This window comes from Diceros bicornis, chromosome 21 (genome assembly GCF_020826845.1).
Source record: "Diceros bicornis minor isolate mBicDic1 chromosome 21, mDicBic1.mat.cur, whole genome shotgun sequence".
NCBI lineage: Eukaryota > Metazoa > Chordata > Mammalia > Perissodactyla > Rhinocerotidae > Diceros > Diceros bicornis.
This window is the reverse complement of record NC_080760.1, coordinates 51,666,772-51,685,003: the sequence shown is the minus strand read 5'-3', so window position 1 is coordinate 51,685,003 and position 18,232 is coordinate 51,666,772. Positions and strand designations below refer to the sequence as shown.

The window sequence follows — 18,232 nt, the reverse complement described above, 5'->3', positions numbered from 1 at the left end:
TTTCTCCAACTGCCCTAGTTCCAACTCCGGATGAGGTCAGAACTTCGGAGTCTTTAGAGCCACTCTGTGGAATTACATAAAAGTTTCTACAGCGAGGTTTATGTTCCATTTAATTTGTTTGGTCATAAACTATTATGACTCATTCTGCATCTTATGCAACTTGCCGGAAGCACCTTCTCTATCATCTTACACTGTTTGCCGGATGCTGAAACCAGAGTTCCCTGCTGATAGGTAAAGAAAGCGCTTACAGCAGCGAGCGAAGTAAAAAGCTCCTCTAAGCCATTGAAGGCTGATGCCCAGCAGAGCTGCCTGTCGTGGGCAAATGGCAGCTAGCCAGGCTGAGAATATGGGACTGGAGAGAAAAGGATAGATATCAGTGCCATGGCTGACAGCTACCGCATGCAGACCTAGGGCCAGGGGTACTGAGCACTTCCTTACATTTTTCAATGTAATCCTCAGAAAAACCCTATGGAGGGGTGTGGGTATCATTACTGCCCTAGATGAGAAAACTAATGCACAGAGAGGTTAAGTAGGCTGGCCAAGGTCACACAGCTGGTAAAGGAAGCATCCAGGACTCACACGCTAGAGGCTGACCTCAGAGTTCAGAACTGCAGGGTGGGAAATCAGCTTTTCTGCAGAAGGTGTATTATCCCAAGAGGCTGTCATTTATAGCAGAAGATAACCGAGGCCAGTGGTTTTTGTTCAGTCTGTTTATGGAAGGCCTTTTCCAGATAGGCCTGTGCCAGGCACTGGGTATAGACTGATGTAAGACCAGGCCTGTGCTGGGTAAGCAGAGCGTAAGTCAGGGCATCAGGAGGCTGGTTCTCCTGGAAGAGGTGGGGTCAGTGACTCCCGTCCAGGGGCATTCCAGGGTTCACCGGTTGGTTCATTCTGGAATCTCGGTGTTTGGCCATCCTGACATTTATCAGTCTGAGCTGCTGGGGAGGAAGCTGGCCCAGGAATGGGCCCCACTGAGAGCGGACCTGGAGACAAGGGTTTGGAGGCAGGTGCAGTATTTGGGAAGTGATGCCAAGAAGCACTGAGGAGGTGAGGAAGTGGAATGAGGAGGGAAGGAAAGCCACTGCAGGCAGGCAGGGAGGGAGCCATCCCAATGGGCCACCCAGGCCCAGTCTCACTGGAGACCCTCCAAGGATTTGGGAGGCATGCACCTGCAATCTCTGCTCCCACCCCTGCTGGGGACCAGGAGGCTGGGCTATCTGTCAACCTCAAACCTGTTTTAACTGAGGATCACTTGGGCCGTCCACACCTCAAAGTGTGAAGCACCTCCGAAGGCTGTACTGTGTGCAGCCTCCAGCCTAGGCAGGACTGTTCCACAAAGCGGCAGGTGCCCTCCTGGGTGAGCCAGGGAGATGAGGCTGGGAAACAGCAGCATTTGTTCCAGGTGTTAAGGAGTCACTCTTCACGTTGACTGATTCCTTCAAGTTCTTGTACTTTAGGGACATGGATGGATTGACAGACAGTAGATAGATAGATGGATAGATAGATAGATGATGGATAGATGGATGGATAGATCGATACACAGATAGACAGATAAGCAGCTTTTTGAGTTGCCTGTTGCATAATTTTTATTAAGAGGCATTTGAGGATTAACTATAATGTAGGATGAGGTACAGAGGTTCTGGAGCCAAAATGTCTGGATTAGAAGCCCAGCTGTGTAACCTGGAACAGATCACTGTGCCTCAGTGTTTTGCCTGAGTGATAACAATAGTGCCTCCCTCATGAGTTACAGTGAGGACTCATTGACATAAATGTGTGAAGTTGTGTCTGGCACATAGAAAACCCTCAGCAGTGGCTGGTTGTTACCATTTTTCTATTTGTAGCTTGGGCCAGTGATGGCCATCCCACATGACTATGGAGTGGGAGCCAGGCTAGGCCCGTATACCCTTGATCACAAAGACCTGTGGGGGATATTGTCCTGAATTTACAAGGAGAAACGGATCCAAGGAAGGGAAATGACACCCCAAGATCACACAGCTAGACTTGGACAAGCTAAGATGGAAGAAACAAACAAACCTGGAAATCAGAGCTTTGTGCCTCATGCTTCTTCTCTGTAATTTTTCCTCTAAATCTGAGGATGCTCCTTTCCCTCTTGTATCCCTCCTGATGATAAACCTCAAGGTTTATAAGGTGTGAAAATGAGGCAGTCAGTTTTGTGTACTGGGCATGCAGTCCTGTTACGATGAAGGCAGAGCAAGCATCTGCCCTGTCTCCACATCAATCAGACGTGCCCTCTCACCCACTTTCCCCTGCTCCTCTGCACTCTCACTCTCCCCCACCTCTGACCACTTTACTCAACTTTAACACTCAATTCTCACATTGGCTTTTATTCATGGCGTGGTTCTCTCCAGGGCAATACCAAGCTGCTAGTAGTGAAGAATTTTAAATAGCAAAAGTGTTCCTCTAACTTCTTGATAGCTAAGAGAAGATGAAATGGGGAAAAGGACAGATAAACCGCAGCCTCCCTGTCAGTAGTCGCAGTTGCTGGGGTGAGAAAAGCATCCTTCTGGGTGTCGCACGCAGCTGGGATTCAGTCTGGCTTTGCTGCTTATTAACTCGGTGAAGCTATAACTTCTTTGAGCCTCAGTGTCCCCATTTGTAACATGCAGTAGTTAATAGCTGCCTCAAAGTGGTTTTGTAAACAGGTATAAAGTCATTGATAACGAGGATGTCTACACAATTCCTCATCCAGACCGGAACACTTCTGAGAAGGAACAGGGGCACTTTGAATAATTGCCCCAGAGATGACACCTATGCAGCCAACACTGTCCCAGGAAAACCAGGAACATAATAGGGTGGGATACATGGTGGTGATTTGGATGGACTGAAAGGGACCAAAATGCCGGAGGAACGAGTTGGCAGGGCGAGCAGAGACTGGCTTGTGGAAATATAAACTATGAAGCCCAGGCAGCCAAGAATAGGAAGATTCTTAAAATGTTGTCCTCAAACTCTCCTTTTCTCCTTTACTCTCAGGGCAAAACAGGAGAGCCGGGTCTGCCAGGACCAGAGGGAGCCCGCGGTCCCCCCGTAAGTGCTGATGTGTGTGTGTGTGTGTGTGTGTGTGTGTGTGTGTGTGTGTGTGTGTTGTCCGTGGTAGAATAAAGCCTTCAGCCACACGGTTGTGACATGGGGGATAGGGGGCCCCGAGACCACCCGACTGTGGGTTCCAGAAGCACCTCTCGTTTAAGACAGTGGCCCATCTACGTGATAAATTCAGTTCTTTCATGCGCCATGGCTGTAACATTTATTTTCAAAATTGCAACCATCTGTACCATGTTGTTCTAAGTTTTCTCTGTTCTTATCCTATTTATTAATTTTAATGGGCTTTCTCTGGATGATAGAACCTACAAATGAGTCTTAATTTTAGCTTTTATCAACTTTCCACATTAAGGTTTTTTTTTCCCAATTATAAAAGTAACCCATTGTCATTGCATAACAATAACAAATGATGACAGTAATAATAAGAAAAAGAATAAGAAAAATAATGTGACAGAGAAGAAAATAGTTAATTATAATTCTACAATACAGAGGTAAAGCTCTGTTAACATCCTAGTCTTTTTTTCTATATATGAATTCTGACATTTATATGTCGAAATCTATATCTAGCTGTCAAGCTATTATACATATAAACATACACAGACACTTTTTCTATAAAAATGAACTCTATGTATTTTGGGGTTGTTGGGTTTTTTTGGTTAAATGTTTTACTCCTTCATAATTTATAACAGTTTACACAATTCCTTAAATTTGTTTTTGAAAAAAAATGACTGTTAATGAAAATCCTAAAATCCAATTATCTGGCAAGAAGTAGGAGATCAAAATGCTAGTTCTATTTCCTTAATGTGTTTTTCTGTAAAAAAAAAAAATCAATAACTCACCTGGCTAGTATCTAATAAGAAGGAAATAAAACCCAAAAATCAATTTTCCTCTCCCTAAATCTCCTTGCTTTTCAACTGATTGCACCAGGAGAAGAAATCTAAGAATGGAGAATAACACCTCCTATGGGAGGTTAAAACACAGAATTAGGGACTGGTTTTATTTAAGGTGGTTCCTGGCTTATTGGAGGGAGAGTGACTTCCCAGGTGAAAGAAGGCTCTGGCTGATATGGCGTGAGTCAGAGTGGCATGGGCTCTGAGATAGACAAACCTGGGGTCAGCCTTAACTTTGTCATTTATTAACTTTGTGACCTTGGTCAGGGGACCTTTCTGAACCTTTGTTTCTTCTTCTATGAAACGGGGATCAGAATAGCTCCCACTTCAGTAGGGTGGTTGTGAGTACTAAAGGAGAAGATTAAACATGTAAAATTCCAAGCCAAGTGCCTCCCTCAGTTGGTGCTTTACCCATGATTATATGGGAGGAGGGCACCCCAGGGTCCCTGCCTCTGAGCTGGCTGGATTTAGAATTCTGGCATCTTTGAGGAAGTGACTGGAACCTAGGCAGGCCCCGTTCCTTTCCAGGAAAATGGATCTGGCCTGTTCTGTGCAGTAGAGAACACTGTTTATCTCTTATTCAATCCTTACAGCAACTTGGAAGAAGTAAATTCTACCCTCAGTTTACAGATGTGGGAACTGAGTCCCAGTGAGGAGAAGTAAAGCACCCAGGACCCCACAGCTGGAAAGTGGGGAGCCATGGTTCACTTCCAGGCCTGACTCCAAAGTCAGCCCTGCTCCATCTAACTTAACAGCATATGAAGCCCCTTCCCGTAGATTGATCCCACAAGGCTGTGTCAGGCAGGCATTTTTATTATCCTCATTTTAGAGAAGATGAGGTTAGGACTCCAAGGGATAAGATGAATTTTCCAGGGTTACTGTGATTGAGTCTGGACTCAAGTCTGAGATAACTTCATCCTCCTCCTCCTCTTCCTCGTCAGTCACTGGAATTCACGAAAGCTCACCAGGGGACAGGCCTGTGTCTGGCTGCAGTATCTCATCCATCTTCGCCACAACATAACAGGGCAGGGACCATCTCCCCAGTTAAGGATGAGGACCCCGAGGCTCGGAGGGGAGACATGAAATGCACAGTCCCTCAGCTCAGAGCTCAGCAGGGATCTGAAACCTGCCCGGCCAGGCCCCTGACCCCATTCATCCCATGTGTTTCCCAGAGTGCAAGAGCTTCACCTTCTACCGCACCACCCTGCTGCTCGAGAAGTCCCTCGGAGCCTCCCTCCTAGCGGCTGAGTAACGTCACACGTTCTCATCACCAAGGGTGGGAGGAGAAGGTAGAGAACATGTTTCCAGGGCGTCAGCCCTGGAAGGCTAGGCTGTAGCCTTCTTCACATGGCCAGGCTCCAGGGCTGTCTTCTCCCCAGGAGGGTCTTCATTTGCTTTTTGAAACCAGGAGACAAAATCAAGAGATAGGGTCAGAAAAGAGCCAGGTGGAGTCAGCCAGGAGCGACATTTGGCCTTGGCCCTATTTGACCACAAACTGCCACCTCCTTGAGTTAGTGTGCCAGTGGAGAGGTTGTGCTGTGCAGTCAGACAGACCTACATTTGAATCATGGCTCCACCACTTACCATCTGTGTGATAGACAGGCCGGAGCCTGAAGTTTCTTATCTGTAAAGTGGAGAAAATAAAACCTATCTTACAGGGCTTCTTACACTGAAATGAGGGCACATACGATGGATGCAGCACAGTGTGTGGTCGGGATTCCACAGACAGGATTTTTCTCTCTTCTCTCCTACTCCATTATTTCTCCTCCCCCTTCCTTTCCTGCCCTTCAGGGAGTGAGGAGCTGGGACAGGACCTCATTCAGGTCTCCTCCTAACTACTCACGAGCAGGCAACGGTTGCCCATGCTGCACTGGACCTCGTCTGCGGGGGGTTGTGTTAGACAGTTGAGATTAAATTCAAGACGCCACCCAAGGTGCTCCCCAAACTCTGACCTGCGTGCACAAGCATCAGCTCCCATCCACCTTCATCACTCTGTGCCAGCCGCTGGCTGGGAACCTGCTGTCCAGGGCTCATCTAGCAGGAGACTCAGAGCGGTACTCTGGCAATGATGATGCAAGGAGATAATACAGAATGACAAAGGCACAAAGAGGGTCCTGGAGAGTGACAGTTGAAGGAGTGATGGAGATGGCAGAATCCGGGATGGGAGGCTGGTAGAGAGGAAGGCCTGTAATGTACCCAATGGGCAAGGGACATGCCAGGGAGACAGCATGTGCAAAGGTCTGGAAGGGTGAAAGTGTGGGGCCAGTTACGGGAACCACAAATGGAGCCGCATGTGTAGCTTGGAGAGGACATTGAGCCTTGGGTCATGGTGCACTGATGGTGGCAAGGTAGGCAGGGGCTGCTCAGGTGAAGAGTGCACCTCCTGTGAATGCCCTGAGTCTCTGCAGGTGGGGAGAGTCCCCTGACACTCGGGCTGGAGAGATGCCCTTCCAGACGGTCAGGGGCAGAACCCGAGTACAGACCATGGAGAACAGTGGAAAACAGGAGGGTGTCGGATCTGGACAGACCTGCCTGGATCCAAATCAGAATGCTTTCCAGCTCTGGGACTTTGGGCAGGTGTTTTATTTCTCTGAGCTTCAGCTTCCTCGTGTGTGAAGTGGGGATTATTGCACCATCAGGCTGATCCTTTAGAAACGATAGTGTCAGCTCTGCTAACAGCTTCCTCTTTGCTCACAGGGCTTGACACTCTATAGTGGCTTCAGGTAACACATCTCCAAGCTACTATTCTGCACAGGGAGAGCCCAGCACCATGGCCTAGGATGAGGTTGCAGGGCTGGCCCTGCTCACGGGTGTTGGGTGTTGGGTGCTACCAGCCGTGGCTGCGGGAACAAAGAAGACTCCCCAGGACCTAACTCAGGGTGAAGGCAATGTCTACAAGGGGAGCACCGGCCCCAGAATGTGCAAGCTAAGTGGTGGAAGATCAGGAAGAAGAGGAAGAGGGAATTCAGGAGACACGTCGGGGTGATGCCCCAACACTCTGGGGCATTTGTGAGATGAGCTCCTGCTGGAGAGTGAGCCGGGAGGAAGGGCCTCGTCACCCAGTCACCAGGCATCAAGGGCCTGGAGCAAAGCAGGGTCCATCACATTTCAGTGGGTCTCGAATGAAGGGAGTCAGACGAGCCAGAGCATCTGGAGGGGTCAGGATTCAGCTGGACCATCACACCGGGTGCCTGCCCTTTCTCGCCTTCTCAGCCTGCTCTTTGGTGGAATAACTTCATCCTCTTTCTTCTAGGGCTTCAAGGGACACACAGGTGATTCTGGTGCACCTGGCCCCCGGGTAAGTGTGCATCTCTTCATGGACGTCATCCCAGGTGGGCTTGGCTGGCACTTCTCGTCAGAGGGCCCCTGGGCCCCGCTGGCCAGCACGGTACCATGTCACCTGAGAGAAGATGTGGGTGTAATTGGAAGCGTCATCTCCCAAACTTGGTTTTGTTTTTCTGGACATTTCTTCTGGAGACCAGACACTGATGTACAACCGATTTGACCAAATAAGCCTGTAGTCTGGTGCGGTCTCTGTTGGCTGTGCTTCGCACGAGCTACGCAGCTGAGGCCCGGAGGATGGGCGATTTTCCCAAAGTCCCAGAGCTAATGTGTGGATAGCATCGGTGTATCCCAGATGCCTGTTTTCTTATCCTTTACCTTTTTCCCTCTCTTCTAAATGCCCCCAAAGGAAGGGACCTCAGGAGTCCATTGGTTAGACCCTCTGCCATGCTCTACATAACGATGAGAAAGCTGGGTATGGGAGGGGCCATATGGGTCAGCAGGTGAGGAGGCAGAATTCAGGGCAGGCTTGCCTGACGCTTTAGCTGGTGTTCCCCTGCAGCACAGAGAGCACAGCATAGCTCAGGTACTGCAGACCCCACCTCAGACCAGGACCCTGACTGGAGAGGGAGTCTTGCACTTCAGTGGGGTGCTTTCTGGTGGGCCGTCCTCCTGGGTCTTTTTCCATGCCAGACACTTAGAGACACCTGGGTCAAGGCAGCTGGCATTCTGCATCTTTCTCCCTAACAGCAGGCCTTTTGTTTCTGCTTCCCCCTTCTAGGGAGAGCCTGGTGCCATGGGGCCTCCTGGTCGGGAAGGGTCACCAGGAAAAGACGTAAGTCTGGGTGTCCTGTGGGGCCTGGCTGGGCCTGCAGGAGGGGGTGTGGAGAAAGTGTAAGATGTGCTTCACTGGAGGACCAAGAGACACCCAGAAACTTGGCCAGGGAGTTTGGTGCCACTGCAGAGGCACTCATAGGCAGATTCTCAAAATTGAACAATTATATCTCACCTGCCAGCAACATCATGGGCCACGTGAGCCCTACTTAGATCCTAAGGAGACTCTGGGGTCTGGGCTTCCAGCCTAACAGGTTGGTGCTGTGCCATATGGTTGATAAGGAGGCTTTGCTGAATCAATCATGATTTGTCTGTTGGTATCAGTGATGTACCTGTTGGATCCAGCCTTAGACGGACTTGAGTAGTATTTCAGAGTCTCCCAGACTATCTCTCCATCTCCAATGTTCTGCAGTCTCATGAGCCCATCACAGCCACCGTTACCACATGCTGTGTGGCACTTTGTACTGCTCACCTGCTCTCATTTATTTTGGTCTTGGGATGAAGGCAGAGCAAGTCATCTTTTAGTCTAGTTGTAGAAAACCTGAGACCCAGAGACCTCAAAACACTTACTCCTGGTCACACAGAGAGTCAGAAGCAGGAGGAGGCAGTCTAGATCCTGGATCTGCCAGCTCCGCATGCCCATGGGGGACTGGCCACTGTACATGACGTCCTGCAGGGCAGTCTAACGTGTGGATGTGGTTTGGCTGCCTGGTAGTGGGTGCTTGGTCAGGAGCGTGGGCACAGGGTCCTGAGGTCCAAGGGGACCCCATGCCTGCCCCTTTGTATCCTGCAGGGCCTTCCTTTAACCACTGGTGAAGTGTGCTCTTCTCCGTGGCTCTTGATGCACTAAAAGCATATTGTGTTCTAGGCTGGTCTGCTGTCATGAGGTGATGGAACTGGGAAGGATCTTTGAAGGAGTCCAATCTAGTTCACATGTTTTTCCTTAGTCGCAGAATCTATTTTACGAAATCAATCTAGCATGTGGAACCACTTGCATGCAGCGAAGAGCATCTGCATAGACCCAGGACAGGGCCTCTCCCCTGCCCAGCCTCACAAAGGCGCCTCTCAAGCACTAAAGGGCAGTTTGAAAATCCTGGTGTAGCCATCCGTTTCACTTCAACTTACAGCAAAAGGTGTGGAAGGAGGTCCCCCGGCAGCTGACCCAGCAGGTCAAGGTGCATCTGGGACAGGAGCCCAGGATGCCAGACCATGGGGCAAATGCTTTCTTCCCTCCTTCTCAACTGTCTGACTCTCAACTTTAAAGCTCCATTTTCTGGAGTCTTTTACAGTCTACTTTGTGCAGGAGCATGCCCAAGCTTCTGTTTTTTCCATTCCCAACATGGAGAGAATTATACCATGTCATGAGGCTGCTTGGAAGGCCATGGGAGGTGGTGGTAGTGAATCACCATCACTTTGCAAACTGGAAGGTGCTGTGCACATGGGTGGTGTTTTCCTCACTGTGGTGACTGAGGCAAGAATGGTTCCAAGGGACTGTCCAGTGAATCAGGAACAGAACTCCAAGAGAGCGTCTCTTCTCTGGTTGCTTCCCTTAGTTCAAGATGGAGCTACCTGAAATCCTTGTGGGACCAGGTGGAAAATATCTAAGCAAGTAAATAAAAAAATGCACAAATGAGGGTGTTCATGCCTTTACTCATCTACATGAAGTGAGTTTGTCCATATTTGGAATAACTGGTCATTAATGATGAAACGTTTTAGACACAGTTTGTTGGTTCTCTTGGGTAATTTGATGAAGTTTGGTCCGCATTTGAAACTGTGCTGCCATCATCTTCTTGCAGTGACTCTGTGATAACATGACCTCTCTCTGTTCCAGGGTGACATTGGACCCACAGGGCCACAGGGTCCCCAAGGACTGAGGGGCCTACCGGTGAGTTTTCATTTGAGACTCATCTTCTCCGCATTCCGGCAGGGCCTGTTACCATGGTGGTGTTTGGTTGGCTTATCCTGGTGTGGCCTTATGTGTTGTTAAAAATGTCAATTTGTCTTAGCAGCTGGTCAATAGCTACTCCCCCAAGCCCCCTAGTGCCCCACCACACACACTCCAGGCTCTTTTCTGGGACCACCTGCCCATAATTTGGAAATTTGAAAGGTGCATTTAGTATGACAGGGGCCCTGTAGGTCCCCCCCTCCAACCATGCTCTAGCTTTAGGCCATTCTAATGTTCAGCTCGTGCTCTGTGTGTTAGTTTGCTTGGGCTGTGGTGGCAAAGGACCACAAACTAAGTGGCTCAAACAACAGAAATGTATTGTCTCACCATTCCAGAAGCCAGAAGTCCAAGATCACGGCACAGTTGGTTCATCCTGAGGGCTGTGAGGGAGAATCTGTTCCAGGCTTCTCTTTAGCTTCTCGTGGTTTACCAGCAATCTTTGGCATGTTTTGGCTTGTAGAAGCATCACCCCAATCTCTGCCTTCCTCTTCACATGGCCTTCCCCTATGAGCATGTCTCTGGGTCCAAATGTCCCCTTTTTATAAGGACACCAGTCATATTGGCTTTGGGGCCCACTCTACTCCAGTAGGACCTCATCTTAACTATTACATCTGCATTAATAGTGCCCTTATTTCCAAATAAGGTCATGTTCTGAGATCCTGGGGGTTAGGACTTCAACATAGGAATTTTGGGAGTACACACTTCAATTCATAACATTCCATATGGTTGATAAAGTTTTGCAATATTATCCCTACCTGTTCGTGCACCTAGGCAAATCCTTCTCTTATCTAAGTGCAGCCTGAAAGAGTATGGGAGAGGGAGGCAGAAAATAGCTCCTCACATACCTCGTAGGGTGCAGAGAAGAACAGAGGCCTCCTCTCCTTTAAGCTGGGCCCTCTCACGGAGGTTGCTGTACTACATGCGCCTGCGGACGTTAGCTTGAATGTGATCCACGCCAACGGTAAAAGGAATCATGCGGAATGGAATGTTGCAAAATAAAGAGAACATTCCCTCTTTGTCCCCCCATCCCACACTCCAGAAGGAACCACTGTTAATAGCATTTCGTGTATCTTTTAAAATATTTTCAATGCACCTACCAGCATGTGTATAGAATACGTGTTTGTTACACAGCACTTTATCTTTGTGACTTGCGTATTTTGTATAGCTTTTGTATATGTGTGTGTTTTGAATGAGTAATGGAATAGATGAATGAATGAATAAACCTAGAAGATAGATACATGGGCTTCCTAGATCAAGGTTATACAATTGGTAAGAGCTTTAGGTGTGATTTAAACCCAGGACTTTCTGACACTGAATCTGACGTTGTCCATCTATTATGGGCATGGCTTTGTGCTTTGTCTTCAGGATCCTACAGAAGGAATGTGGGGCAGGTTGTATGCATTTGCTTTTTTTTTTTTTTTTGCAAGAAAAATCAGCCCTGTGCTAACATCTGCCAATCCTCCTTTTTTTTTTTTTTTTTTTTGCTGAGGAAGACACACCCTGGGCTAACATCCGTGCCCATCTTCCTCCACTTTATATGGGACGCCACCACAGCATGGCTTGCCAAGCAGTGCGTCGGTGTGTGCACGGGATCCGAACTGGCGAACCCCGGGCCGCCGCAGCGGAGCGTGCACACTTAACCACTTGCACCACTGGGCTGGCCCAGGTTGTATGCATTTGAATGCTCTATCTTTTCAGAACTCACCAGCTAGAGCCCCATTGTCCCCTAATGGGGCCACAATGACTCAAATCCAGCTTCCCACCCTAAGTTGGCAGCCTGTGGGGTGCAGGGTGTCTGGATGCCTTCCATGCCCACAGTTGGGGGTTCCCAGCTGGTGTGAAGACAACCTTCAGATCAGGATGTGGGGCCTGTGCTGCCCAGTGGGCCTGTGCCACGCAGGGCCTCCTGGTCCTGGGGCAGGTATTCTAGCCTTGTAGGGATGGGTGTAGAGTTCATGCAGGGCTGGCCACAGGGCAAAATCCATGCTCAAGACGGGGCATTAGTACCCTTCGTATTTCCATCTCACCCCTGGCTTCGCATTTTCCACTCTACAGCAGCAGCTCACTGTCTGACCACACCCATGTCCTCTTTCTAGAATGTGGCATTTTTTCATTCAATAAGCATGCATTGGGTTGAGCCAAGAGCAAGAAGCTGAGTCAGGTGCTCTGCATACATTATCCCACTGAGTTGGTGGACCTGCAGACCCCCTGGAGGCATCACCACCATCCCTGTAGGTGTGGATGAAGAGACTGACCCCAGCTGTGACACTTAGCCCTGTGGGCCAGCCCCAAAGCCCAGGCTCTCTGGGGCATGCATTCCCAATGGGTGCTGATTGGTTCTTAGGGTGCCAAAAACCCTTACTCTTCGTGTATCAAATGCAGATATGCTCATACAACAGAAGCAGGTATAAAGTGTAGCTGTAGCATTAAAATTTCATATGGAGAAATTAGATAAAAAATGTCTGAATGGGCACCTGGCGAGGGGGTTATAATGACAAAAAGGTGGAGAAGCCCTGCTCTGGAGGCCCCACGTGTGGAGTGGTGCCCAACTGGGGCCCCTTCTGGCCCGTCATCAGCTTCTGCAGCCAAGCTCTGGAGCTGAGCTCTCTGGGCTCTATTCCTGGCTCTCCTCCAACCTATCATGTGGACTGGGTGAGTTTCTCCACCTCTCCTGGGCCTCAGTTTCCTCATCTGTAAAATGGGGAGAAATTGTAAGAATCCAGCAAATTGACCCAGTGAAGTGATAGAACAGTGCCTAACACTCAGGACGTGCCCAGTAGTGACCATCCTTGGGCCCCGTGTGGTCTCTGTTCCTGAGGAAAGAGAGGTCTTGGCTCTGCTTCCCTCCGAGAGGACACACAGTCGCACTCAGTAAATCCTTGATGAATGCAGATGCGTCCAAGGCACAGAAGAGGGAAAGGGAAGGAGATTTTGGGAACAGTGAGCTCCAAGACAGATGTGTGAGGTGGAGGATGCTTCCAGCAGGCCCAGGTGAGGCTGTGAAGTGCCTCATGTGCCACACGCAGGAGGTGGGGCTTGGCCCTGAAGGCCTGAGGTCCCCAAAGGCAGTTTCGTGGTTTTCTATTTTGCCCCCATCAGTTCTGAGATACGTCATAAGGAATTTGTAACCAATAAGAAACTGCTCAAGTTCACAAAATGCTTATTTTCTTGAACACATTAGAGCAGTTCCCGGTTATTTCTCTGACAACCTCGCTCTCACTCAACTGGAATTGATCTGCTTTCCTGAGTGAAGAGAAGGTTCCTAGCAACCTCCGCAGGTTCACACAACCTTGAACCACACACGGAATATTTATGGGGCGCTTCCAGGAAATATCGCAGAGTGCGATGTGAGGGATTGCACCATCATTTGCATAATTCACTCACTGAGTTCTCCCCAAACCCTGTGAGGCAGGTGCTGTTACTGTCTCCATTCACACATGAGAAATGGAGGCACACAGGCGTCCAGTAACTTGCCCGAAATCCCACAGCTAGTAAGTGGCAGAGCCGGGATCTAGACTCAGGCAGTCTGGTTCAAGAGTCTGCAGATTAAGCACCTCTCTGAGCCTGTGTGTGCTGGATTTCCTTCTCAGAACCATCCCCCTGGTGGGAGGGGTCTTGGAACAGGTGTTTAGAGCTCAGAGCCGTGGGGGATGGGGATGTGGCCTCATTCCTGAGAGTCACAGAGACCAAGGGGTTCCATGAAGACAAGTGGGACTGAGGAGTGGCCCGCGGTCCATGAGGGAGCCAGGTCCCAGCCCCAATCAGCCTCTGGCACTCTGGCAGGTGACAGGTGGCCACCCAGAGCCACTCCTTCTGTGCACATCCGCCTGTGTTGGCACTGTGTGCTAATGTGTCTTGGCCCTCATCCTCCCTGCAAACAGAGAGGACCAGAGGGAGAAGGATGAGAGATATAATTACCATAGGGATGAGCCAAAGTGCGTATTTTTAGAGGGACACAGATGGGTTGGTAGGTGGGCGGGGGGAGCTGCAGGGAGGAGCCATCGTGCAGCCTTCCCTGGAAAGGAGGAATGGGGGAGCAGGCAGATACCAGCTGGCTGCTCGATCTCAGTGTTTACTGGCTTGACAATCCCATGCAGGTCTTGTGCTTGTTCTGTGCCTCGGTTTCTTCATCTGTAATATGGGGATAAAGACATCCACCCTACACTGGCAGGATCTGTTGAGATGAGGCACATGAATCACCCACAATCACATGTGCAGTTTTGAGGCACAGGGTGGAAGCTCTATTTATGATCACTAACCAACAAGCCATGTCTTTAATGAGGGGTGGAGTAGTATTGGATGGGGTCAGTGTCACCTGGGTTCAAAGCTCAGCTCCTTCACTTCCTTCCCAGGCAGGTTTGCTTAGCATTTCTGTGCCTCAGGTTCCCCATTTGTAAAATGGTGGTATTTGCATCTGTCATGAGCAGTAAGTGAGTTAATGCATATGAAGCCTGACATGGAGGTAGTGCCTGGGCAGTGTTAGCTTCCTTTTGCTGTAATGTGTTTCCATGAAGTTGGTGCCTTTGTGAATGCATGCTTCACAGATTATAGTGCATTAGCACTTTTTGGTTAAAGATCAATGGAGAGTGATTTCCTACCATGTTCTTGGTTCATTCACCTAGCAGAGCTCTTCCTGTCTATCCGGCACTGTGCTAGATGCTGGGCATATATATAGAGATGAGGCACAAACTGTTCTTTGGGTTACTCCTGGCAGGGAAGAGACCCAGGGTAAGACCCATCCAGTGGGGGAAAGTCCTGAGAGAGAGGAAAGTGACCGGCAGAGGAAGTGACCAACTCAGCCTGGTGGAGTTGCGCTGGGAATTTTAGGCTTAATAGGAATTTGTCTGATCCTCAAAGATGGTAGCCAGAAGCGTTCTTGAACTTTTTTATTCTTATGCCAGCAGCGATCTTATTGGTTAAATGTATTTATCAAAATTACAAATGTGCACAAAATACTCATCAAGTTAAAGAATGTTAGAATTGTGAGAGTCAGTTGTAGAATCTGGAGTGAATGGACTTTCCATTTGGTAGCTGCATGACTCTGCACAAGCCTTTTTTCTTCTGTCTCAGTATCCTCATCTATTCAATATACGTGCCCCTAGTGGAGGATCAGGAAATGCATCAGCGCTGCGGTGATGTTGAGTGCTTTTGTGTTGGATGGTTTGTTTGTTCCCTGAGACAGCATCTGAGTTGAAGGATGAATGGATGAATGAATGAATGTGGTCATGATTGTTTACTGTGCCTATGCTGTGGGCAGCAATAACCAGGCTAGGCTTTTTCATAGACATGAACTCATTTAATTCCACAACAATTTTATGAATTAAATATTACGAGCTTCTTTTACAAGTTGAAAAACATCCTCCAAGTAATAAAATGGTTTATTGAGAGCCATGCTGGTCTGAGTAACAGTCCTAGGAGTGAAATCAGGTTCTTGACAACTGACAATCTCTCTGTTCCATTGTCCTGCTCTGTGATGCGCTGGCAGAGAGTCCTGGCAGAATTATTACTTGTGTTTCTTCCACCAGGGTAAGAATGGATCACCTGGATTTCCAGGGGACCCTGGCACTCCAGGAAGCCCAGTGAGTATTCTCCCACTGCTATGGGATGGAATCAGGCAAGCTTTGAAAAGGGATGTGGCTCATATCACAAATTGTCTGTTCTCCAGCCCTAGAAGCATTGGTGGGAAACTGTGGAGTTTCAGTGGTAGAAATAGACTGGCAGCAAGAGGATCCAGGAAAGACTTCTTCCAAAGTTTGACATACATATGATCATGCCCTTGGCTCTCTGTTGTCCACAACGATAGGCATCCAAAAGGAAAAAACTATTAAAGACTGAAAAAATATATAATAAGGCTGCATAGTAGTTGTTTGATGTTTTTAGAGGATGAAGGACAGGGTCAGGCCCACCAACATTTACTATCTCAGATGACAGGGTAACCATGCAACATGGGAAATGGGTATAGCACAGATTTGTCTGAATAATGTCCTCCTGCTGGTTGGGAGCTGAGGGTTGGGGAGAGCAAGAAGGAACAATGGATAGATAGTAGAAACAGGAAGCCATTAGTAATCAGCGGAGTCCTGGGCACTGGATAGGGGATTCAGGATTTGGGGTTCAGATCTGGCAAATGGGGAGACAAGGTGGGGAAGATGGGGCTTTGATGGATTCTAGGGTTAGATACTTCAATGCCTGTCCACTAATCTCCTCCAGCCCCAGGCTTCTTGTATGTTTATTTGCTAAAGTTGGCAGCGGCATTGAGAAGACCACCCTCATGGTGTGGTAGTCAAGCAGCAATTGCAGTGGGCAATGGGCATACCAGTCTGGTCAGCTAACTGTTGTCACTGTGGAAATTAGGGGGACCAGCCCATCCTGGGTTTCCAGTAACCTTCCTGGTTTTAGCACTAAAAATCCTGTATCCTGGGAAACCTGGGAAATCATTTCCAGGCAAACCAGGCATCTGGTCACCCAGGTGGATACCCATCTTCCTGTTGGACCAGGGACGGCTGTGCTAAAGGAGTCTAACTCCTTAGCAAATGTAACGATGTTCCTCAGGAGCCATGGTTGAGGCTTGTTGCTGCTGGTGAGAAAGAGCAGATGGGGTGGGATTGGGTCATGAGGCTGGATTCACTCCCAATGCAGAGCTGGTCCCAGAAGAGCTGACCCACATATGATGGCTTCCCAGAAAGGTTGAAGCTGAAAGATTCCCAAAGGCTTTTTTCCAAAAAGTGACCCTACTAAACAATGAGCCTTGGTGTCCCATTGGGAAGAAATATACTACCTCGTTGGAGGGCTACTTGGAGGGGCCACACATACATCAGGGTGCTTTTTGTTAAATATTTGTCCTATTGTGTTTCTGTTGCTTTGAATGGAAAGGCCATCAACTGTTTACAGGGAAATTCTCTTCTTGCTCCCCCACCCCATGACAGCGCTATCAGGATTCACAGTACCCTATATGTCTCTCTACCCTATTCCCCTCCATTATAGGAAAGAAGTATTCTATTTTATTGATGTCTCAGGCTTCAGAATACAGAGGGGTTATGAGGTTTCTGAATCTTCTTGAATTGGCACTTGACCTTGAGGAATTAATTCCCTGATTTTCCTCTGCAGGGCCAAAAGGGAAACAAAGGAGAAAATGGCAGCCCAGGACTCCCTGGCTTCCTGGGTCCCCGTGGTCCTTCGGTAAGCAGAAACCCTGGTGGGGGCCAAGATGGCTGCCTCTAAGTGTGAGGTTCCTGTTCAGTACGTTTCCTGCCACCTCCGGTGTCCTCAGGTCCATCTGCTCATGTTACAATGATTTGGTGTGTGATCAGAGTTGCATCATGGTTTGGGAGACAATGGAGTGCACTGGCTACAACGTGAGCCAGATGTCACAGTTGCATGGCTCCACTCTCCCTAATCATGAGGTCTTGGGAAAGTCTCTTAACCTCCATGCCTGGGCTTCCTCATTATTCAAATGGGGATAACAGCACCTTCCCCTGAGGACTAGGTGAGATGATTTATGTAAAGGTATTAGCAATGGTGCCCAGCTCATTGCAGGTGCTCTATAAATATAAAGTATTTGAATTATGGCTGTGGTGGGGTAGTGGTGGTGATAATGTTCCTAGAACTTCAGGGACCCTTCAAAATCATTTCACAGATGAGCAAGTTTCGGCTGTAGAGGCAGAACATGTAGGTGGTTTATTCAAAGCCGCATGGTCAGTCTGTGCTCCAGCTAGCGCTGGAGTCCAGGGCTCCCCACTTGACAGTTTGATGCAGAGAAGCTGTAGGGTGGTCTTTGCCAGGTGTCTGGGCAGAGGGATGCTGCGGGATTCAAGCATTTCCAGCCAAGCCCCCTGGTGCATTCTGCACTACATTCTGGTGCTATAGCTCACACCTTGGGCTGCTGAGCAGTGAATGAGGGTTGTATGCAACATGCAAGAGTAGAAACTTACCCATGTTCCTGTCCATCCTCCCTCCAGTTTAATTCTGGCCCCCAGGGTGCCCCACTGCCAGCCCAGCCCAGCCACTCAAGGTGACCCCTTTTGCCCTTGCCTACCATGTAGCCCAAGCCCTAACATGGCTCTGTCCACTGATCTTTACTTGAGCCTGTTCGCTCAGTTGCCCAACTGTTGAAGGCCCATGCCTCTTTCTCCATCCTCTTATTAAAAACCTGGCTGCCATGGAGCTGCCAGGTACCCACTCTTCTATACTTGTTACAACAATTATTCCTTTAGTCATGATAATAGCA

General features: G+C 48.8%; 1 protein-coding gene across 1 annotated transcript in view; it reads left to right on the top strand.

Moving 5' to 3' along the window:
• COL22A1 (collagen type XXII alpha 1 chain) overlaps window positions 1–18,232 on the top strand; it is a 268,070-nt gene that overhangs the window by 234,910 nt on the left and 14,928 nt on the right. Inside the window, exons 51-56 of the mRNA XM_058564983.1 lie at window positions 2,992–3,045; window positions 7,201–7,245; window positions 8,011–8,064; window positions 9,895–9,948; window positions 15,534–15,587; window positions 17,113–17,184. Of these exons, the coding sequence (XP_058420966.1) occupies window positions 2,992–3,045; window positions 7,201–7,245; window positions 8,011–8,064; window positions 9,895–9,948; window positions 15,534–15,587; window positions 17,113–17,184 (333 nt within the window). The remainder of the gene's footprint in view (window positions 1–2,991; window positions 3,046–7,200; window positions 7,246–8,010; window positions 8,065–9,894; window positions 9,949–15,533; window positions 15,588–17,112; window positions 17,185–18,232) is intronic.